This window comes from Alligator sinensis, unplaced genomic scaffold (assembly GCF_000455745.1).
Source record: "Alligator sinensis unplaced genomic scaffold, ASM45574v1 scaffold768_3, whole genome shotgun sequence".
NCBI classification, from domain to species: Eukaryota; Metazoa; Chordata; order Crocodylia; family Alligatoridae; genus Alligator; species Alligator sinensis.
In genome coordinates this window covers 1,737,049-1,755,016 of record NW_005842135.1, presented here as the reverse complement: position 1 = coordinate 1,755,016, position 17,968 = coordinate 1,737,049, and the positions used below count along the sequence as shown (strand labels likewise).

The window sequence follows — 17,968 nt, the reverse complement described above, 5'->3', positions numbered from 1 at the left end:
AGTATAAAATGTGGGGAGGGCCTAACTCCCTGGGGTGGTTGATTTGAGCTATACCTTGGTACCTCATCTTTGGTATTTCCTATTGGCAACCTTGAGTGGACCCCTGTTCAGCATTCTGGCTTTGTGGGTTCCATCTGGAGGTACCTATGATAATTTTTTCCATGCATTGAATAGGAAACCTATATACCTGACCTGGACCTGTGGATTTTAGTAGGTGGCAGGATGCTTAAGTGCAAGGTGCAGTGGGGTTGCGGCCAGGTTCTTTTTGTAGATGTAGCCCAGCATTCCTACTCTTGCCAAAAGTGCGAGGGAACTTTGATTACTATAATTCATCAGGACCTCACATTTCCATAACAGAAAGATTGCCGTTCCAGTGGCAGTGCAAGTCCTTCCCCTTTGCTAGCACGGTGCTCAGTCAACACTAAGGAAAGAAGCTGCTGAAGTCTGAGAGAAGGATATGAATCATGAATAGCTTAGTTGCTTGCTAGGGACATGTAGAGCTGAGACATTCAGTCTGTAACCAGCAGTTAACCTTGGGTAAATTTAGAAGATCATTTTACTTCAGGTTAGTTGTCTCTTCTTCATTTTAGCTTGAGTAACAGATCAGGGAGAAGTGCAGTCTTCTGCTTACCAACACTCCACTGGTGATGGTTTCAGGTCAATGACACAATGCCTATTCAAAGTGGATTCCAGGTACCTTCTCTTCAGCAGACTGGTACTGGAAATGAATGCAGTGCACTGTCCAGTATCTGTATAAGAAACACTGTCCCTACTCCTCTGTTTGCAACTGATCACTAACCCTCAGTCATTGTGCCCCACTAAAAAATGTAGGAGATGGAAAAGAAAGTTTAGGCTACCCAGTGCATCCTCACTACAGGATTACCAGTTCCAAGTTGGCTCCCTGAGATGTGGACTGGGTGCATTTTATCAGGTCTGTAGCATGTTGAAAAAGGGCATTAGGACCCTGAGGATCTCTCTCTCTCTCTTTTCTGCTCTGCAGGACTGAGCAGTGAGACAAGAGCTAAAACAAACAGCTGTGACTATAAGAGCCAGACAAACAGAAAGAGAGAGGGAGAGAGAATCCTTTCACCAGTCCACCATCAACTGCCTCCTCCCCTCACCCCCTTTTACACACAGTCTTGGTCCTTCTCTCATCTGATCCCCTAGAAACCTCTTTTCCAGTTTAGTCAGGGCTCCCAGGCTCCACTGGGCTCTCAGGATGAGGAGAATCAGGGCTAATGCTATTGCAATCCTGACTGTAGCTTGGATCCTGGGCACTTTCTATTACTTATGGCAGGACAACAAGCCTCATTCAGCAGCATCCAGCAAATCCCCTAGCAGCGGCAGCAGCAGCAAGAATGGGCAGAGATCAGCTGGGAGGCTGGAAATCCACAGGGAAGACAGGACCATCCCCCTCATCGTAAGTGAGACATGACCGCAGAGCATGTTACATGTTTATTCCTAGGCAGTGATTGTTGCAGTGAAATTGTATTCTATGTTTGTGCTGTTGCCTATGCTGTGCAAGGGGAGATGCTTGTAGGAGCATTAATCTAGTTTGCTGAGAGATTGATGGGGGCTAAGTGAATGAATGGGGGAGAGGCATTGGGAGGAGGAGTTAGATTTTCATGGGTTTCTTTGTATTTATCTTAGCATTCTTGCTTGTAACCATGGCAGCATTTACAATTGGGGAGCAGGATCAAAAGGCTTTGGGGGAGCAGACTAATGGTGAATGTAAAGTATTTGCAAGTTGCATCCACCGGCTTGCCCAGGGTCTGTTCCTTTGGCTGAGAGCTGGGTTTCCTTTTTGGCTAAGAAAGGCGGGGGATGAAACTGCCTTGCAGGGTTTTCGATTTGTGTTCAGGATGCATATTTTCAATGAGGCCAGTAAGATCTGCATTTTCAGAAAACAGGTGCCTTACATGCAGGGCTCCAGAAGCTGGGCACATAGGCAAACTATGGCAGTGTTGGTGTTCTGTGCGGTGAGTTTGGTGGTCTCAACCTCATGGCACTTAGCTGCTGCACTTCTTACTGTGAGATTTGAGCAGGCAATCCAACCCTGAAAGTTCACATGAAATGAAGCAAGAGGAAGTTCTCTGCAGGTCTGAGTTGGATTTGGGCCAAATTGGCAAGATGACAAGGGGGGGAGGGAGTCTTGCCCACCCTGGGGACATCCAGATTAGCTCCCAGCTTTCCTCCTGTTTAAAGTACTGGATCAAACTCCTTTTAAAAGACCTGCACCCCACTTGGACTGAGGCTGCCTGTGAGTTTGGCATGGTGAAAAAAGAAGAGCTTCTATTCTCTCCCTGTATTAAAGGAGATGATAGGAACCTTTCATCTCTGCCAGGGGGAGAAGTGTTTTCTTCTTTCTGGTTACAGCCAGGAATAATAAAAACTCTTTTAACTGTAAGAAATAGTTAATAAAAAAAAAAAATACCCCTTCTTGAGCCTATTCCCAGAGGTGACCCAGCCAAGCTGCAATATGTGTCCCTGTTTGTGCTTGGCTCTGCAGCCGTTTATCATCTGGTTTCACAGACAGGGAGATGAACAGAAGCTGCAGGGGCTAGTTGTTATAGTAGGGATAGGCATTAGGATTCTCAGCTCTTGTCACTGATCTGCTCTGTGACTTGACCATACAGCTCAGTTTTTCCGTGTGAAAAGAACTAACATGCAGCCATACCTTGGGGGTTGTGAGGGTTAATTCATCGGTGTCTACAAAATGGTATGACATACTATGCTGAGTGGTGTTCTGGAAATGTTTGTGGATACATGGGCCTTCCTACCAAGAAACCTATAGAACAGAGTTATAGGGTCAGAAGAGGCCTCAGGGACCATTTACTCTAACCCCCTGCACAGCTGAAGGATGTGCTGTTACTAAACCACCCCATACAAATGCCTTAATATCATTTGTAACTCAGCGCCATTGGGGCATGAATGCAGGGAAATGTTCTCATGTTGGCCAAGATGGCAGGTAACCAGGAGATGTATAAATGGATAATTGCTATAGGGAAGCAAATGTTAAATTTGTAACACTAAAGAGCTGGTCCCATGATGAAGACAGAGGCAAAGAGTCAGAAATCCTGGATTCTGTTTCTGGTTCTGGCAGAGATCTTGATTTCTTGTGTGTTCTTGGAAAGTCACTGCCCATTTCTCTTTCTCCATCTGGATGATGGAGGATAAAAAAACCTTGCAGACCAGTTGGGAGGATTTGTACATTCATGTTTGCAAAGTGCCTTGACAGATCCTCAGAGGAAAGATGCTGTGAAGAAGTGCAAAGTGTTGTTACATTACTCAGAGTGCAGATGCATGCTTCACCCAGCAGTAATGCACAAGAGATGTCATTAGGAGCCATACCATTTTGAGAGCTTACTGTAAAATCTAGCAGTAATGACAAAATACCACAGAATATTATCACCAAAAAAGAATAGAGATGGTTCAGCCTGACTTGGGCTCATGCCACCAGCCCATTCATACAGAGTGGTAATTACCCTTTGCTTCCCTGTAAGGCCATCTATCATTTGGATCACAGAATTTGCCAGATCTCACTTCTTTTTTACTTACAATTTCTCACCTCCTGTATTGGCCAATTCCTGATGGCCGTGACAAAGGTGACCCACCCCCATAGTGCATCTGACCTGATAGTCAGTTCTCTGCCTGGCAGGAATATATCTTCTTGACCCTTCTAGTGGTTAGTTTGTAGAAGGAAACAGGAAAGTTGGAAGCAACAAGACCTTTTGAACAATATGCTTCTCAAGTAAATGCATTCAGAAAGTAGTTTCCAAAATGTTCTGCCTGCTGCTGTGAGAGTTGGGCCAATAAAATGACTATTCCTGCATCTGTGACCTCATGCAGTGGCATTATTATTGATCTGGCACCAGAGTGAGAGAGTAAGGGGACTCTGCTGTGATGGAATGTGAATAGCAAGCAGTCCCACTTCTAGCAGTCTCATTGGATTGGTAGGACAAACATTTTGAAAGGAGGCAAAGCAGAATTACTGAGGCACAAGTCTAGGGTGGGAAGGGAACAGTCAGTGGAGAGAGCAACAGCGGGGCATATTGAGGCAGAAGAGGAACCAGGAACAGGGCTTCCTTCTTGAGCCTCTTAGATCTCACTGAGTCGTGTGGTGACATCTAATCTAGAACTACAGCAATAAATTGCAAGTGCTGAATCCTCAGGGGTATCCAACCATCTCCTCCTGCCAGTGGGTTCATTATGTGTCCTGAGCATGATGCACATCTGTGCATGTGAGAAGGCAAGCTTGGATAATGAAGCAATTGGAGTTGTGCAGAGGGTTATAGATTCATAGATGCTAGGGTCGGAATGGACCTCAACAGAACATCGAGTCCAACCCCCTTCCTAGGCAGGAAAGAGTGCTGGGGTCCTTGAGAAATTCAGGCAGTCTCTCCTAGGCCCCTTTAGCACAGATTGGGATTTTTCAAGCAATATAAAATGTGTAATTTCAGCTGCCCTTTCAGTGAACAGAAGCTATTAACATGGAGGAACCTCATTAATTACCTGACATAATATATATATAGTGCTGACCTTATCAGTAGGTGTGGCTGCCAGCTACTAACTTTACCGTGAGGGTGTTTGGCTGTGTTGCTGTGGTTTGGCCTGCCATAGCACAGTTCAGGTGAACTGAAGTTTGGATCTACATATACCCCTAGTTTCTCTGGTTAGGATCCTGGACTTTGCTTTGTTCTTACAGGAGACGTTTACTGCAGAGCTGTCTAACTAGCTCCACAGTAAGACTGAGCATCTACAAATGCAGACCTATTAGGCCGCAGGAAACTAATTAACTCCACTGTAGGATAGTACTTGTAAACACAAGTACTATTCTATGGCGATGTTATTTAATACTCAGCAGTGCAGGTGTAGATGCTGATTTGGTTGACTGGGGCATGAGGATGCTTCAGAGCAGGGGCTGTCTGCCACCTAGCCCTGCACTGGAGCACCCTCATACCCCAGCCAGCCCCTCTGCAGCATGTTGAGTCAGGTCGGAGCAGCCACAACCTGGCAGGCTGACTGCCCATGGTCCCCTGCTAGAGGGGGCTACTCGAACCTGGCTCAACATGCTGTGGTCCTGGGTGCAGCGTGAACATGACACCCAGGAGAAATAAACTTTGGAGCAAACTGCACTGTAATTTATATAGTCAACTTAATTGTGCGTGTAAATGTGCCCACTGAGGAGAAAAAAGTGACTGACAGGCTTAAGGGGCCTCAGAAATTTATTTTTTAGAGTTTTAGAGCCATCTTTTTTAAATTGTTTTTCTGCCTGAAACTCTTGTGTTGGTGACTCTGGTACCTCTAAGGATGCTGTAGGTAGCCTTTCCATCAGTCCCTAAGAGGCTAGGTCATAGTGGTGTATTAGGGAAGAGGTTCCCAACCACTGGGCCACGGCCCAGTACTGAGCTGTGAAGGAGCTGCCAGGATGACTATCTGCCCGGGTTAAAGCTGGGTGGCAGGGCATCTCCGGGAGGGAGGCAGCTGGCTCTGTGTGCCCTGTCCTGCTCCCGCCGCCATCGCTGCACCCGGTGAGGCGCTGCCCACACAGCAGGTACTGGGGCCCGTGCCAGGCCAGGCAGGACCCCATAGCTCCACCTGTGGCTGTGAGTGGGGGAGATGTGGGTAGGAAAATGCCCAGGGCGGAGGGCAGGGAGGCGGCTCCACTGCTTGCTTCTAGGGAAAGCAGCGGAGCCCCTTCTTCCCGGGTAGCCCTAGCTGGGTCCCCCTGGGCCACTGCCTGCACAGCCCCCTCCCCTGCAAGGTCCTCCGGTGCCCATGGCTGTGGTGGCACAACCTGATCCGATCCTCATAACCCCCACCCCCACATAAACATTAAATTTAAATATGTAAATTAGATTGCTTCTGTGCCCGGTCCACCAAAATTCTTTGAGTGAATTTGCTGGTCCATAGTATAAAAAAGGTTGGGAGCCACTGTATTAGTGGGGGAAGAAGGACCAGGGCAAGTAGGCCTGCAGTTGGTCCTGGGAAATGACCTAAAACTACACTCTGCTGGGGAGGATGGTGTGGTGAGGCTGCTTGTGGCAGGGCAGTCCTCAGGAAATGCTGCACCAGTGCCTCCCTAGTGAAAGGTGAGAAGGAGCCTTGGAAAGCCTTAGCACCGACTGCCTTGTGGGTGACCTGTGGAGGGGAATGGCTAGGGGAGCACACCCTGAGAGAAAAGCAACAGACTTGGGCAACAGCATGGAGGCCAGGAGGGCCTGAGGACCAAGGCCTGAGAGTGAGGCTTGGGTGACAATGCAGGGGCCGAAAGGGCCCAAGGCCTAGTGGGAGTGGGGCCTAGTGGGGGAGGCCCAAGGAAGAGTGAGGTCCAGGTAGGTCAGCAGGTGCCTGAGGGGTCCATAGGCCGAGAGTGGGGTCCAGGCACATCAACAGACACCTGAGGCCTGTGGGGTGTAAGGCCCTACAGCCCCCCCACAGCGACAAGGCAGAGTGTGAGGGCCTAGAAGTCTAATGAGAGGTAAGAAGCCCAGAGTGTGTGCAAGAGTTGAGGCCCCAGTGAGGGGGACATGTGGCCAAGGTAAGTCTCCAGAAGCCTGAGACCTAGTTTGGGCCAGAGGCTGAGTGCGGCCCAGCATTGGGGCTGGGAGAGTAATAGTAGAAATGAAGTTTGGATGCCATCTGCAAGGCATGGGACACAGTAAAGGGGAGGTTGAAGCTGTGTAACATTTTACACATCAGGGCATTAAGTGGGCAGCCTCCTGCATTTTTTCCATCGGTTTATTTAATACATCAAGTCATGGCAGGTGAATCAGGGTGGAATGCCCTAGCCAGGTGGATGGGCTGATACTGTGACTGTCTCTGGGACAGCCCCCTGTCACATAGGGTAACCACAGAAATCCATGCTGCTTGTTCTTTACCTTAAGTCTTAAGAATCCTAGGCATGGACAGGAATCCACTGTGCTAGGCACTGTACAAATGTAACAACAAAATGTCTCCTGCACCTGGCAGCTTACAGTCTAATACAAGATACAGTGGATGGCTGTGGATACTATTCAGCTTTTAAGCTGAGAGAGAAACTGTGGAAGGATGATGGTTTCACCCAAAATATAAATCACATCCACTCTTTTCTAATAAACTGTCAGGTAACAGCTAATCAGAATCTGTTTGGCTGCAGGACTTCATGGCTGGCAAACTTGGCCTACAAGCACTTTCTGTTCCATTTCTGAAGCAAAGAATAAATACAAGCCAATCCTCCAGTCCAAAGCATGCCTTTTTTTAATACTGAATATTTATGCGTAAGTTACGGGTAGCTCTTGAGTTCCTGGTAAGTTGCTCAAATGACCCTCTGTGTTGGCAAGTTGAGCATTTCTGAAAAATTGAATTCCTATAAATGTGCTCTTCCTTTTTTTCCTCTCCCCATGGGAGGTTCACTTCTATTTCTTGTAAATGTCCTTAATGCAAAAACTTTAAGATATGTGGTCAGTGGGTTTCTGGCATTACCTACAAGCTAGTTTTAAATGGCCTATCTTCCTAATTTTTTCTTCCATCTGAGTTAGCAAAAATGTGAAAGATGCTGCCTATGATCAGTCTTAGCTTCCCAATGATTGCAGATTGAGAAATTTACTTGGTGCATTTATGCTATATGAGAGGCATGCATCCAAATGTGAAACCCATTCAAAAGAGGCCACTGTTGCCATATAATGAATGCCTGCTTGTCAGATAGGTGGCTGATCCCTAGCTGTGAAAAAGGACATCTATAGATGGCTGAAAACATGTTGATAGCAGTCAGGTAGGTATAGTAATAACTTATTAAACAAAACACCACTCTATATAGATATATATAGATATAGATATATATGTAGTGTCTACAAAACTGTGTCTTCAAAATGGTCTAAAATGTGCTGATTTAAACTCCACCCCCTGTAAAATCCACATTTTTCCGTGATTTCAATCAAACACCTCTCTCTCTCTCTCTCTCTAGATATAGATATCTCTCTCTCTCTCTCTCTCTCTCTCTCTATATATATATATATATATCTATATCTATAGAGAGAGAGAGAGAGAGAGGGGTGTTTGATTGATATCACGGAAAAATGTGGATTTGTGTGTGGGGGTAAATAAAAAAAAAAATTTTTGTTTTTTGTTGTTTATCAGAGAAAACCAGGATCCCTGGCAGTAATTCCCAAAGGCTGGATATATGGTCAGCTCTTAACTTTTGTCAAGTTAATAATGTTGCAGATGGAGATAAACAGGATGAAGTCTCATCTCTCTTGTGGGTTTGGTGCCAGATTGTTCTGTATAACAGGTACCTTGTTTGATATTTTTATTCAGACCAGTTTTGTGTGTCCCAAGCCATGTCCTTCACATCCCTTTGGAGCCTATTGTACAGCTGATCTTCTTTAATATTCATCCCACTTTTTTTTGTTTGTCTGTTTAAAATACCATTACTCCCTGATGTGTCCATTTAAACCTCCTTAAACAAGGAGGGAGAAGTATTATTTACTAACAAATCCTTAGTCCTTTCCCCATCTATGCATTTCAGAATACTCTGAAAACATTAGTTAACCAAGCTTCCCACATCTAATTAGGTATGCTTATTTTTAATATGGAAAACAGAGAATATGTTTTTCTGTATCCAAAAGAGGCCTTACTGGAGTGAAAATCCTGTCTCATTACAAGTCTGACTTAAGCTATATTTGAATGATAGACAGTGGCTTCCAAATGATGGTTATCAGTGCCATTGAGCTCCCTGACAATCTGTACGATAGTTAGATGCCTCCCTCTTGCATGCTGGTATCAAAACCAGAGACAGTATTTCACAACTGGGATAAACTGCATCTTTCATGGATCAGTAAACGATCTCCTTTATCTTTCAACAACTTCTATCCTACTGGGCTCCTTAGGCTACTGTGCCTGCCTGAAGGCAGGCCATGTCAGCTTCAATACCATAACTAGGGGAGTAGAGGTGGCTCCTAAATAAATTAATAAAATGAAATAGCTTCAGGAGAAAGCACTCCCTGTGCTGGCACAGTGCCAGGCTCATGAAATACAGTTTTTTATTTCATGTCCTGCTGTGCTGCTGAGGAGGTAGGACCTAAATATTAAAGATATATCACAGATCCTAGCAGCAGCCTGTTGCAGTGGTGAAATCACTTGGTTTTCTTTGAAACTGTTACTGGCTAATTTTCTGCTATTTGAGGGTCAAGAGCAAACTTGATTTGCTGCACTGGTTTAGGAATTTAACTTCTTTTTTCCTTCCCTGCTATCACTCCTTGTCAATGCAAATTAATTAGGACCTGTATGTGGTTATAAAATGCTGGTATCCACAAAATTGTCTGGTCTCTTAAAAGCTGCTCACTGAATTTGCATTTTTTAACAAGAGGAGACCCAGAAAGCAGGTGATGAGACTCTAGCCTTGGAGAGAATCCAAGGAAGCTCTGGGTTTTGTATATTTTTCTGAACTCTGAAATATTCAGTGTCTTATGTCAAAGGGTTTCTTAAACAATTCCCTGCTCCCCAAACAGATATGTATTTCTACCCCACCCCCATCCATACAGGAAAGAGGAATGCTGAAGAGGTCATGAGATCTTCCTTAGACTAGAATTCAGTCTTGCCTTGGCAGAGGGTCTTGCTAGAATCAATTTGGGAGAGTAGCTATCTTGCCTTCATAGGGTCTACATTCTGGAACATGGCTTGATTTGATGTGCCCCTTTTACCTGGATCCTAAATTCTTCCTTTCTTAACTGATTCACCAGAAATCATAACAACCATCCTTGGACCCACAAGCACTGGGTAAATGTAGCCAGGGGTGTAGGTTGTAGCTGTGTCGGTCTATGAACATAGGCAGACAAGGTTCTTTGGTTAAATCTGATATGTTTTATTAGACCAACTCAAATAGTTCGAAAATTTCTTCTTTGCAAGCTTTCAGGTACAAACACCCTAACGAAGAGTATGTGTACCCGAAAGCTTGCAAACAAGAATTCTTCCAACTATTTGAGTTGGTCTAATAAAAGATATCAGATTTACCTAAAAGATCTTGTATGGGTAAATGTAGACTGATTTGTGGGCAGTGTTAATAACTCTGCTGTTCACAGTTCTGCCACTGTCCTTCACAAAATGACTTTATTACCTGGTTATGAAAAACAGGCTCTTCCCTATGGGCATTTTACATGTCAATGGTCTTTTATGCTTGGATGTCAGATCCCTTTGGAAAACTAAAATGCTCATGGGGAAACCTTCATGGATGCTGCACAAAATAGAGGTGGTGATTCAGTAGGATTTGCTCTTCCCTTCCATTCTGCATGGGACTAATGTCCCAGCTTGTACAGTTCAAAGCTTTCAGGGAAAGTACAAAAAGTAGCTCCTGAGCATTGTCATTAATGGTTCTCTGGTATATTTTGTGGGAAAGGAAATAATAAGAATTTTCCCTGAATATTGAACATACCTGTGTAATTAAACTCTATCTTGTTAAAGTCCTTGTATTTTCACCTCTATAAAATAAACACTGCTTCCTATCCTGTAGGGCACACTGCTCTTGCCTTTCATCCCAAAGGCAGTTGTCCGTCTTTCAATGGTGGTTGAAGATTTTCACGTTGTGAGAAGGCCCATGATGTTTGTGGTTTATTGCAAGGAAGCTATTAAGTTCAGGGAGGAAGTCCCCACACACTTGAGGTTTGTTGCATACATTCCAGTTGTGGCAAGACCCCCAGTGCTTGTGGTTCATGCTATTCTTTGGTTATTTTCCATAAACCACAGGTGAGTGCTCTAAGCCAGCTCTGTAGGAGGGAGAGGGGTTGAAAAATGCTTCTCTGGGAGAGTTACTGCAAGAGCAAGATTCAGTATCACTTCGACAGCTTTATATTTTATTTACAGTGTTTACATTTTGCAAGTGTGGGAATGTTATTTGCCTGAATGGGAGAAAATGATTGTATATTTAATTTGTCCCAGTGGTATACATGGGGCTGAAAAAAAATGTAAAGCAAAATAAACACATCAAACCCATCAGAATAGTTTTAAAAAATCCAGTCAGTTGTGTCGGAGGGGTTCCTGCATTACTGTCATTGTGAATTTATGTAGCTACGTGAATCTAAAAATAGTGTGTGTGAGGAATGAGGTGAGCTGAGCTAATGCTTAGCCTGTGACAGGCAGTTAGGGTGAGGATGAAGGTTAGGTGCCTTTTAGGTTCACCTTATGCCCTTAAAGGTGGAGGTGTATGTGGGTAATATTGTGTGAGCAAGGAAAGAATACCTTTATAACCTGCTCCAAGATTATAACCTGCTCTCTAGTCATACACACCCACTTCCCAAGTCAGGTTTCCTTGACATTTTTTTGCCTTCATATGCAAATAGCAATAGCAAATACTAACAATACTAAGATTGTATCCACATACACTGGAAGCTGGGAGCTTTCCATCCAATTCTGGCTGGGTGTTGCATGTATTAGAAGAGGAGTCTGAAATTACTGGCTCTTTTAATAGACTACCTCCAAAAATTGGATAGTTATTATAGATGATGACCATGAGAGCTACTTCTCTGTGGCATCAGCATGGATGCTATCTTTTGATGTTCACCTGAGTATGGTCAGAACACTTCCGAACGCCTGAAGATGAAAGAGAGGACAAAAAAAATCACGCTTTTCAAGTTAACTGAGCTATATTGCAAATGTGTTGGGGAGCTTTCCAGCTCTGAAATATGACTTAATTATCCCAGCTGGAAAAATACACAGCCCAGCAAAAAAGGGAATAAAATAAACAGAAGCAATTGTGCTGGAGATGAAAATATATTCTGGCCATTTGCTTTACTTTCTTGTTTTTGTCTGTGTCTTTCTCTGTAGAACTGAGCTGACACATGGTAGGTAGTAACTCACTGTCTGGAACTAGCAGCTAGCCTCATAATGGATAAAAATCAGTTTCTAATGGAGAGGCTAGCTAGGCCTGTTTCTCCATGTCCTGGGAGCTCTTATAAAATAGCTTCACAACATAGGATCCTCTCTAGATTATATCTTACTCATGTCTCCTTGGTTTAGGTGGTCCTTACTGGGTAACTTTCCCCATTTTCTCTGGGGTTAGTCTCGCTTCCTTTCCTTTTTCTGCCTCAGACATATCTTCTCAACTTTCCCCTCCTCCCTTTTCCTTGCCTTTCATTCCACAAAAGTGTGATAAGGTATAAACAGGTCATTCTTACACTAATATGGAAGAAAATAGATATGGCCCTCTGGTTAAGACAGAGACCACTGCCTATCATAGTGACTGACATCTGTCTAGTTAAGCTGTACTCCCCTTGGATGCCAACTCAGACAACACATGGATATGTGAAACTTGTAACAAGCTATGTCATTCTCGAATTGGACTTGTCAGCCACAAGCGGATTCATCAGGCACCTGACTAGACCTCTTATGTGTACACCGTGATCCAGATGTTCAATGGTTGCCTATACTATACTCCCCTTGCGGCAGGGAACATCTTTGTCTTCTGTGTTCCTACAGCAGTTTGCACAGTGGAGTCCTGTTTCTTGATCAGGTCTTCTAGGTGCTGTGGTAATATGACTAAGATACAGGTTTGGAGATTATTTTCTGCTCCTGGGTGAACCACAGACTTGCCCTGTTGAGAGTGTTTGAGTCACAAGTCTATGTTCCTTTTTCCACATCTATAAAATGGGATATTATCTACAACATAGGGTTGTTGGGAGGCTTAGGTCATGAACGAGTGCAAAGAACTTTGATTCCTTTAGATGAAAGGGGCTAAACCAGGCAAAAGAATGTAACTGGCTTATACACATGTGAACTGTAGCTGGACAGCACATCTCACAACTCATGTGTTTTCATTGATAGATCTTATCTGTTGGTGTATTTCCATTAGAAAATGCTGTTTCATTGAAACAAAATAATTGAGGAAAGCATGACACCTAGTTAACACTTAATTTCAAAAAGTAAAAAAAGGAGTCTAATGATCTTACCAGAACTGAACATTCTGACTTTTTTGTTTTAAAATTACTTTTAATTTTTTTAATAGTTTATGTTATGTCGAAATATAATCTTTAAAGAAGTTAAATATATGTTGGGAAATATTTAAATTTTATAAATTAAAAATTATTATTTAAATTATATTTAATGCAAAACATTGAATTGTTTTGATTTTGTTCTGATTCTGAGCAAAACACATTTTTCAAAATGGTGGAATTTCAAGCAGAACAGGAATTCCAAGTTTTGACCAGCCCTAATCAGAGTATTGATGTGTCCACAATCCAAATGACTGCATGGATTTTTCATTTAAATGATGGAAGTTGCAGCAGATTGAGATGCACTGGCAAATTTTGGATACATGTGGGCATGCCTACACGAGATGCTTTACTGCAAAGTGGCATAGTTTACTGTGCAGTAAGCATGTGCATCTCCATGTGCACATGCTTACTGCACAGTAAACCTGACTAATTGTGAGTAAATTTGCTACCTGCAAATGCAAGTAGCAAATTTACTCATGAGGAGTTACTGCACAGTAGCGCTCGTGTAGATACCTGACTGGGAGCAAATCTGCTTCTGGTCAGCTGGCCACCAGGAGGCGGGAAATTGCTCCTTGCCCCCAGAAGCTTCAAGCCTCCCACTCAGAGATCACCGTTGGGGAGCAGGGGCTGGGAGATCCTTACCTCTTAGCTTCTGCTTTGCTATCACGATTCGGGAGCGGAGGGCTGGGAGATCCTTATCTCCCAGTGCCAGCTCTGTGGTCATGGGGCTGGTGCTGGGAGATTTTTATCCTGTCTCCTGACCCCTTGCTCCCTGCCAGCCCCAGGGCTAGCACCCAGGGAGAGCTTCAAGCTCCCCCTGGTGGTGGAAGGGGCCCATTGCAGGGCTGCAGGAAGTGGGAGCAGATTTGCAGCTAGAAGCAGCAAATCTGCTCCCACGTCCCTACATGTGTAAACACACCTGCTTGGGAGCATTTACTCACAAGTAGCTTACTTGCAAGTACACTGATCTCAGATCAAATGCATATATAGACGAGCCCTGTGTGTCTTGGCATCATGACAGCAAAAGCTGATGAATGTTAAGAATGAACTGTGCAAAAGCCCAGAATCATGCTCAGGGACCAGCCACTGAAGGATTGACTGAGAGCCTACACACTGGGTGTGTCTATATGAGCTGCCCACTGTGCAATTGTTACTGCACAGTCATTTAGTACTTACATAAGTACTAAATGACTGCGCAGTAACTGGTGTTACTGTGCAGTACCATCACTGCATGGTTTTTGCCTGATGCTACTGCACAGTACCATCACCACCTGGTTAGTGCCCAGCAATGCTACTGCATGGTAGCAATGAGCTACAGCGCAGTAGCTTGTTGCTACTTCACTGTAGCATCTCGTGTAGATGAGCCCACTGAGTTCTTGTACATTTCACTACCATACATCTCGCTTTCACTCCCATTAACAACTAGTTTAATTGTATGCTTGTGAGTGTATATTTTAACTGATAAAAGGAAAAAGGGACAGAAGTCAGGCCATTCCCAATGATGCTCACAGATCCAGATTGTGCTTGCAGTTGTTGTATCCTGTTGCTGAGATAATTGTATATATGTCTGTACAGGGGTGACAGAGAGAGAGAGAACGAGCAATGCCTTTTAGGTCTTATCTACACAGAGAAATTACCCATGTTGTGAAATATGGTTTCAGAGCACAGGCAATTTCCCAGCGTTGATTGAACCTAGTTGTCTGATAGGCAGCTGTATGTTCCCTTTAGAATTGCCTTTTCTCAATTGCCTATAGAGAGATCGTTTTGCTCTGACTTATGCTATGTTCTTTTAAACTAGGTAATGTGAATCCAGTGGAGCAGTCTGCCTGTTAGCCACATGCTACCTTGTAACTTGAAAGAAAAGAGAAAAGTGCTCGTGGGCTTCAGTGAAACTATTTATTCAGTCCAAAGATGCTCTATTAGAATTCCTTGGTGCATTGTGGGAGGCCTGTTGGTTGTAAGCTTCAACATATTTTTCTGAGAGACATAAAACATCTGTCGGCAGGTTGATTCCCTATTTTCTCACTCTCAGAAAGGACAATGGTGACCATTCTGGTTAAGGCTGTAAAGTTTTCCATTTACACCTTACCTTTTAAATCTCTCACAACTCTCCAAATGTTTCACTTTTTGAATTTAACATTTCCTATCTACCTCTCCATATGAAGACAAGTCTTCTTTTTAAATAACAGAAATTTAAAAAAAAGTTTCAGCTATTTTAGGGTGTGAGGGAAAGGTGGAAATATTTTCCTGGTTTACTTTGAACCACTGAGTTTCAAAACAGCTGAGCACTGAAGTTTATCAGGGGAAAAATCTGATTGAAGAGAGTTGTCTTTAAGCAGTCTAAGAAAATTCCTGGTGTACACAATTATGAGTCACTGAAAAGTACACTCTGTTCACATGCAGCTTGTTCTGAACAGCATTATCTCACTACTTGGACGTGCATCACTAAGTAATGCCACATTTCATTTGTGTCCAGCTAAATTAACCATACCATGAAAAGTCTACTGAATGAACCAGAGCTTGTGCATTTTGTAGAGACAGCATCATATGCATGAGGTGCGGTGTTTCAGTAGAATGTTGCTGAATAAGTTCCATATAATGGAAATTCTTTTCTTCATTTATTTTTCTCCTTATGAAATTTCATTAGAAAACAATGTGAAAAGAACTGAAGAGATTCCTGGGAAAATCACTCAAGTTAAAAAAATGTTTAAGAAAAAATTATAATATTATACAAAATACAGCCTACATTATATAGCACAACTATACAACAGTTAATTACATGACTCCATGCTGTTTGTCAAACAGTACAATACATTTGTGTGTGTACATTTTACTGTAATCAATATGTCTTCACTGCAGAGTTATCTCAAGTTATCTATAGCTTGTTTACTTTTCTCAAGTTAGTGTAAGATAAGCAAAAGCAGCAACACTGAAGTAGAAATCAAGTTTCTGTGTGCACTCTAACACTGTTCACTCACATGTGCCATTTATGGGAATGTATCCTGTATACTCAAGTAATCTGAGCTGCTTTGTGAGTTCTTTCCTAATTAGTCGTGGGAGAACCGGTCTGCCCTTTCTGAGCACAAAGGGGAAATCATTGAGAAGGTGAAAGGCTCAACTGGGTCATGTTAGTATCTGGTAAGATGGGCTAACTTGAGCCCATCTTATCTCTGGATGCGTCAAGCAACTTGAGATGAAGGCATCATAACACTTGAGTTGTGGTTCATAAGTGGGGACGGGATTTGAGTTAGGGGCATGGAGATGTGGAGAAAAGCCTTTGGTAAGCACGGAGCTGAGGTGCACTGCAAAAGATGTGGATGCAAATCCGGAGCAGCCAGGCAGTACTGAGAGGACTGGAAGCAGAGAGACCACACGGAGGAGTGTGTCAGTGTTCATGGTGAATGAGAAGCCATGGCGTTTTCTTCTTGCTTTGTTTATTATTAAGTGTCTTACCTAAGGAGTGGCCAGGACTGACTGCTTCCAAACCTGGAACAGAGGGGTAGACTTTAGCATCTGAGGAGTTGCCTCTCTGTTGAAGCTCATGAACTGACAAACTTTTAATTATTTGATTTATACCAGATCCTGTTCCTTTCTAGGTGCATTCATAAATTAACAGACTATGATTAGTAATTGATTTCCCTCTGATCATGTTGTTTTACTCTATGAATTCATGAATTAGTAGACTTTTGAGTATTAATTGACTGTGTCATGAACTTGGAGAGATGATATCCAGCAGAAGATTAACAGACCTTGATTTCTCAGGTGGAGGTGTGAGGTAATAGATGCTTCGTTATAAGTAGGCTGACTCCTTAGCTGAACTTAATTGATGGAAGAATGAATTAGGACCTCTATCGGTGACAAGATACAGATTTTGATAATTGGTCAATTGGTCCTTTTGTTAAACTAAAGTATTGATTTATGTTAATTTAATTAAGGGCTGAAGGAATGCCAGACAAGTTCTAAAGCAGGACAGCAAATTGATGATTGTGGATTACATAATGAGATCAGCCATTGGCACCTTGAGAGGAAAGCAACAGGGTGTAGGGGTGGAGGAGCCCTGCAAAACAACCACTCTAGGTTGAAGGTATTCCATCATCCTCTGTATAATATTTACCCTCCTTTTTTTCTATATTTATAACAAGTTTTGGCAGGTGAGACTGGAGGAGAGGGTGGAAATTAGACCTTTGCATTGGAGAAGCAAATACTATGAAACAGCACCCTCTCACAGGGCTATACTTGAGTTACCATTTGAAGGAATTTTGCAGAAGACACCCTCACAGATGCATAGAAGTTTCCTGCCACAATGATGTGTCTGTTTGTCTGTGGTAGAGGTTACTTGATATCATTTTGACTGAAAGTAGCTGATAATTTTTTTTACAGGGCATTCTGTAGGTTAAATGATAGTTTCACAGCTAACTTCCTCATTTTGACATTTCAGCTAGACAGGTGTGCTGCTAGTTGAAGGAAAAAAAAAAAGGTAGGCCTATGCTTGGAGGGCTTCCCAGCCTGTGTACAATGGTTCTGGGACTGTTTACTGCCTTTCTCTTCGCTGACGTCCTCAGCTTAGCAAATCCTCAACAGAAAACTCTTCCTTTCTCTCCACCATAGAACTTCATAGAGGAATAGGGCTGGAAGGGACCTCCAGATATAATCTAGTCCAACCCCCTGTCCAAGGCAGCATCATCCTTATCCAAATCATCCTACACAAACCATAATCTACTCTACATAAAACCACTATCAATCCTGACAGAACACAGACCTAATACTCTAACTTTCTACAGGTAAAGCAGGGGGACACCAGCAGCCAATGTCCTGCTTCTATAAAAAGCAGTCAATATATGCTCAAAAGATCCTGGTAGAGGGCCTGGTAGAGGCGAACCCCACTGTCCCCAGTCTGTACTAGTCGAACCATGTGGTAAAATTCCTTCCTGACCCCAAATATGGTGATGTCTAACCTTGAATGGAGAGGCAAGACCCCCCACTAGGTAGGAACCTCTGGCTTTGGT

At 43.3% G+C, this 17,968-nt stretch overlaps 1 protein-coding gene across 1 annotated transcript in view; it reads left to right on the top strand.

The window, feature by feature from the left end:
• The first annotated feature begins 1,085 nt into the window (after positions 1 to 1,085).
• GALNT16 (polypeptide N-acetylgalactosaminyltransferase 16) overlaps positions 1,086 to 17,968 on the top strand; it is a 141,429-nt gene continuing 124,546 nt past the window's right edge. Inside the window, exon 1 of the mRNA XM_025205982.1 lies at positions 1,086 to 1,420. Coding sequence (XP_025061767.1) covers positions 1,220 to 1,420 — 201 coding nt within the window. The 5' untranslated portion in view covers positions 1,086 to 1,219. The remainder of the gene's footprint in view (positions 1,421 to 17,968) is intronic.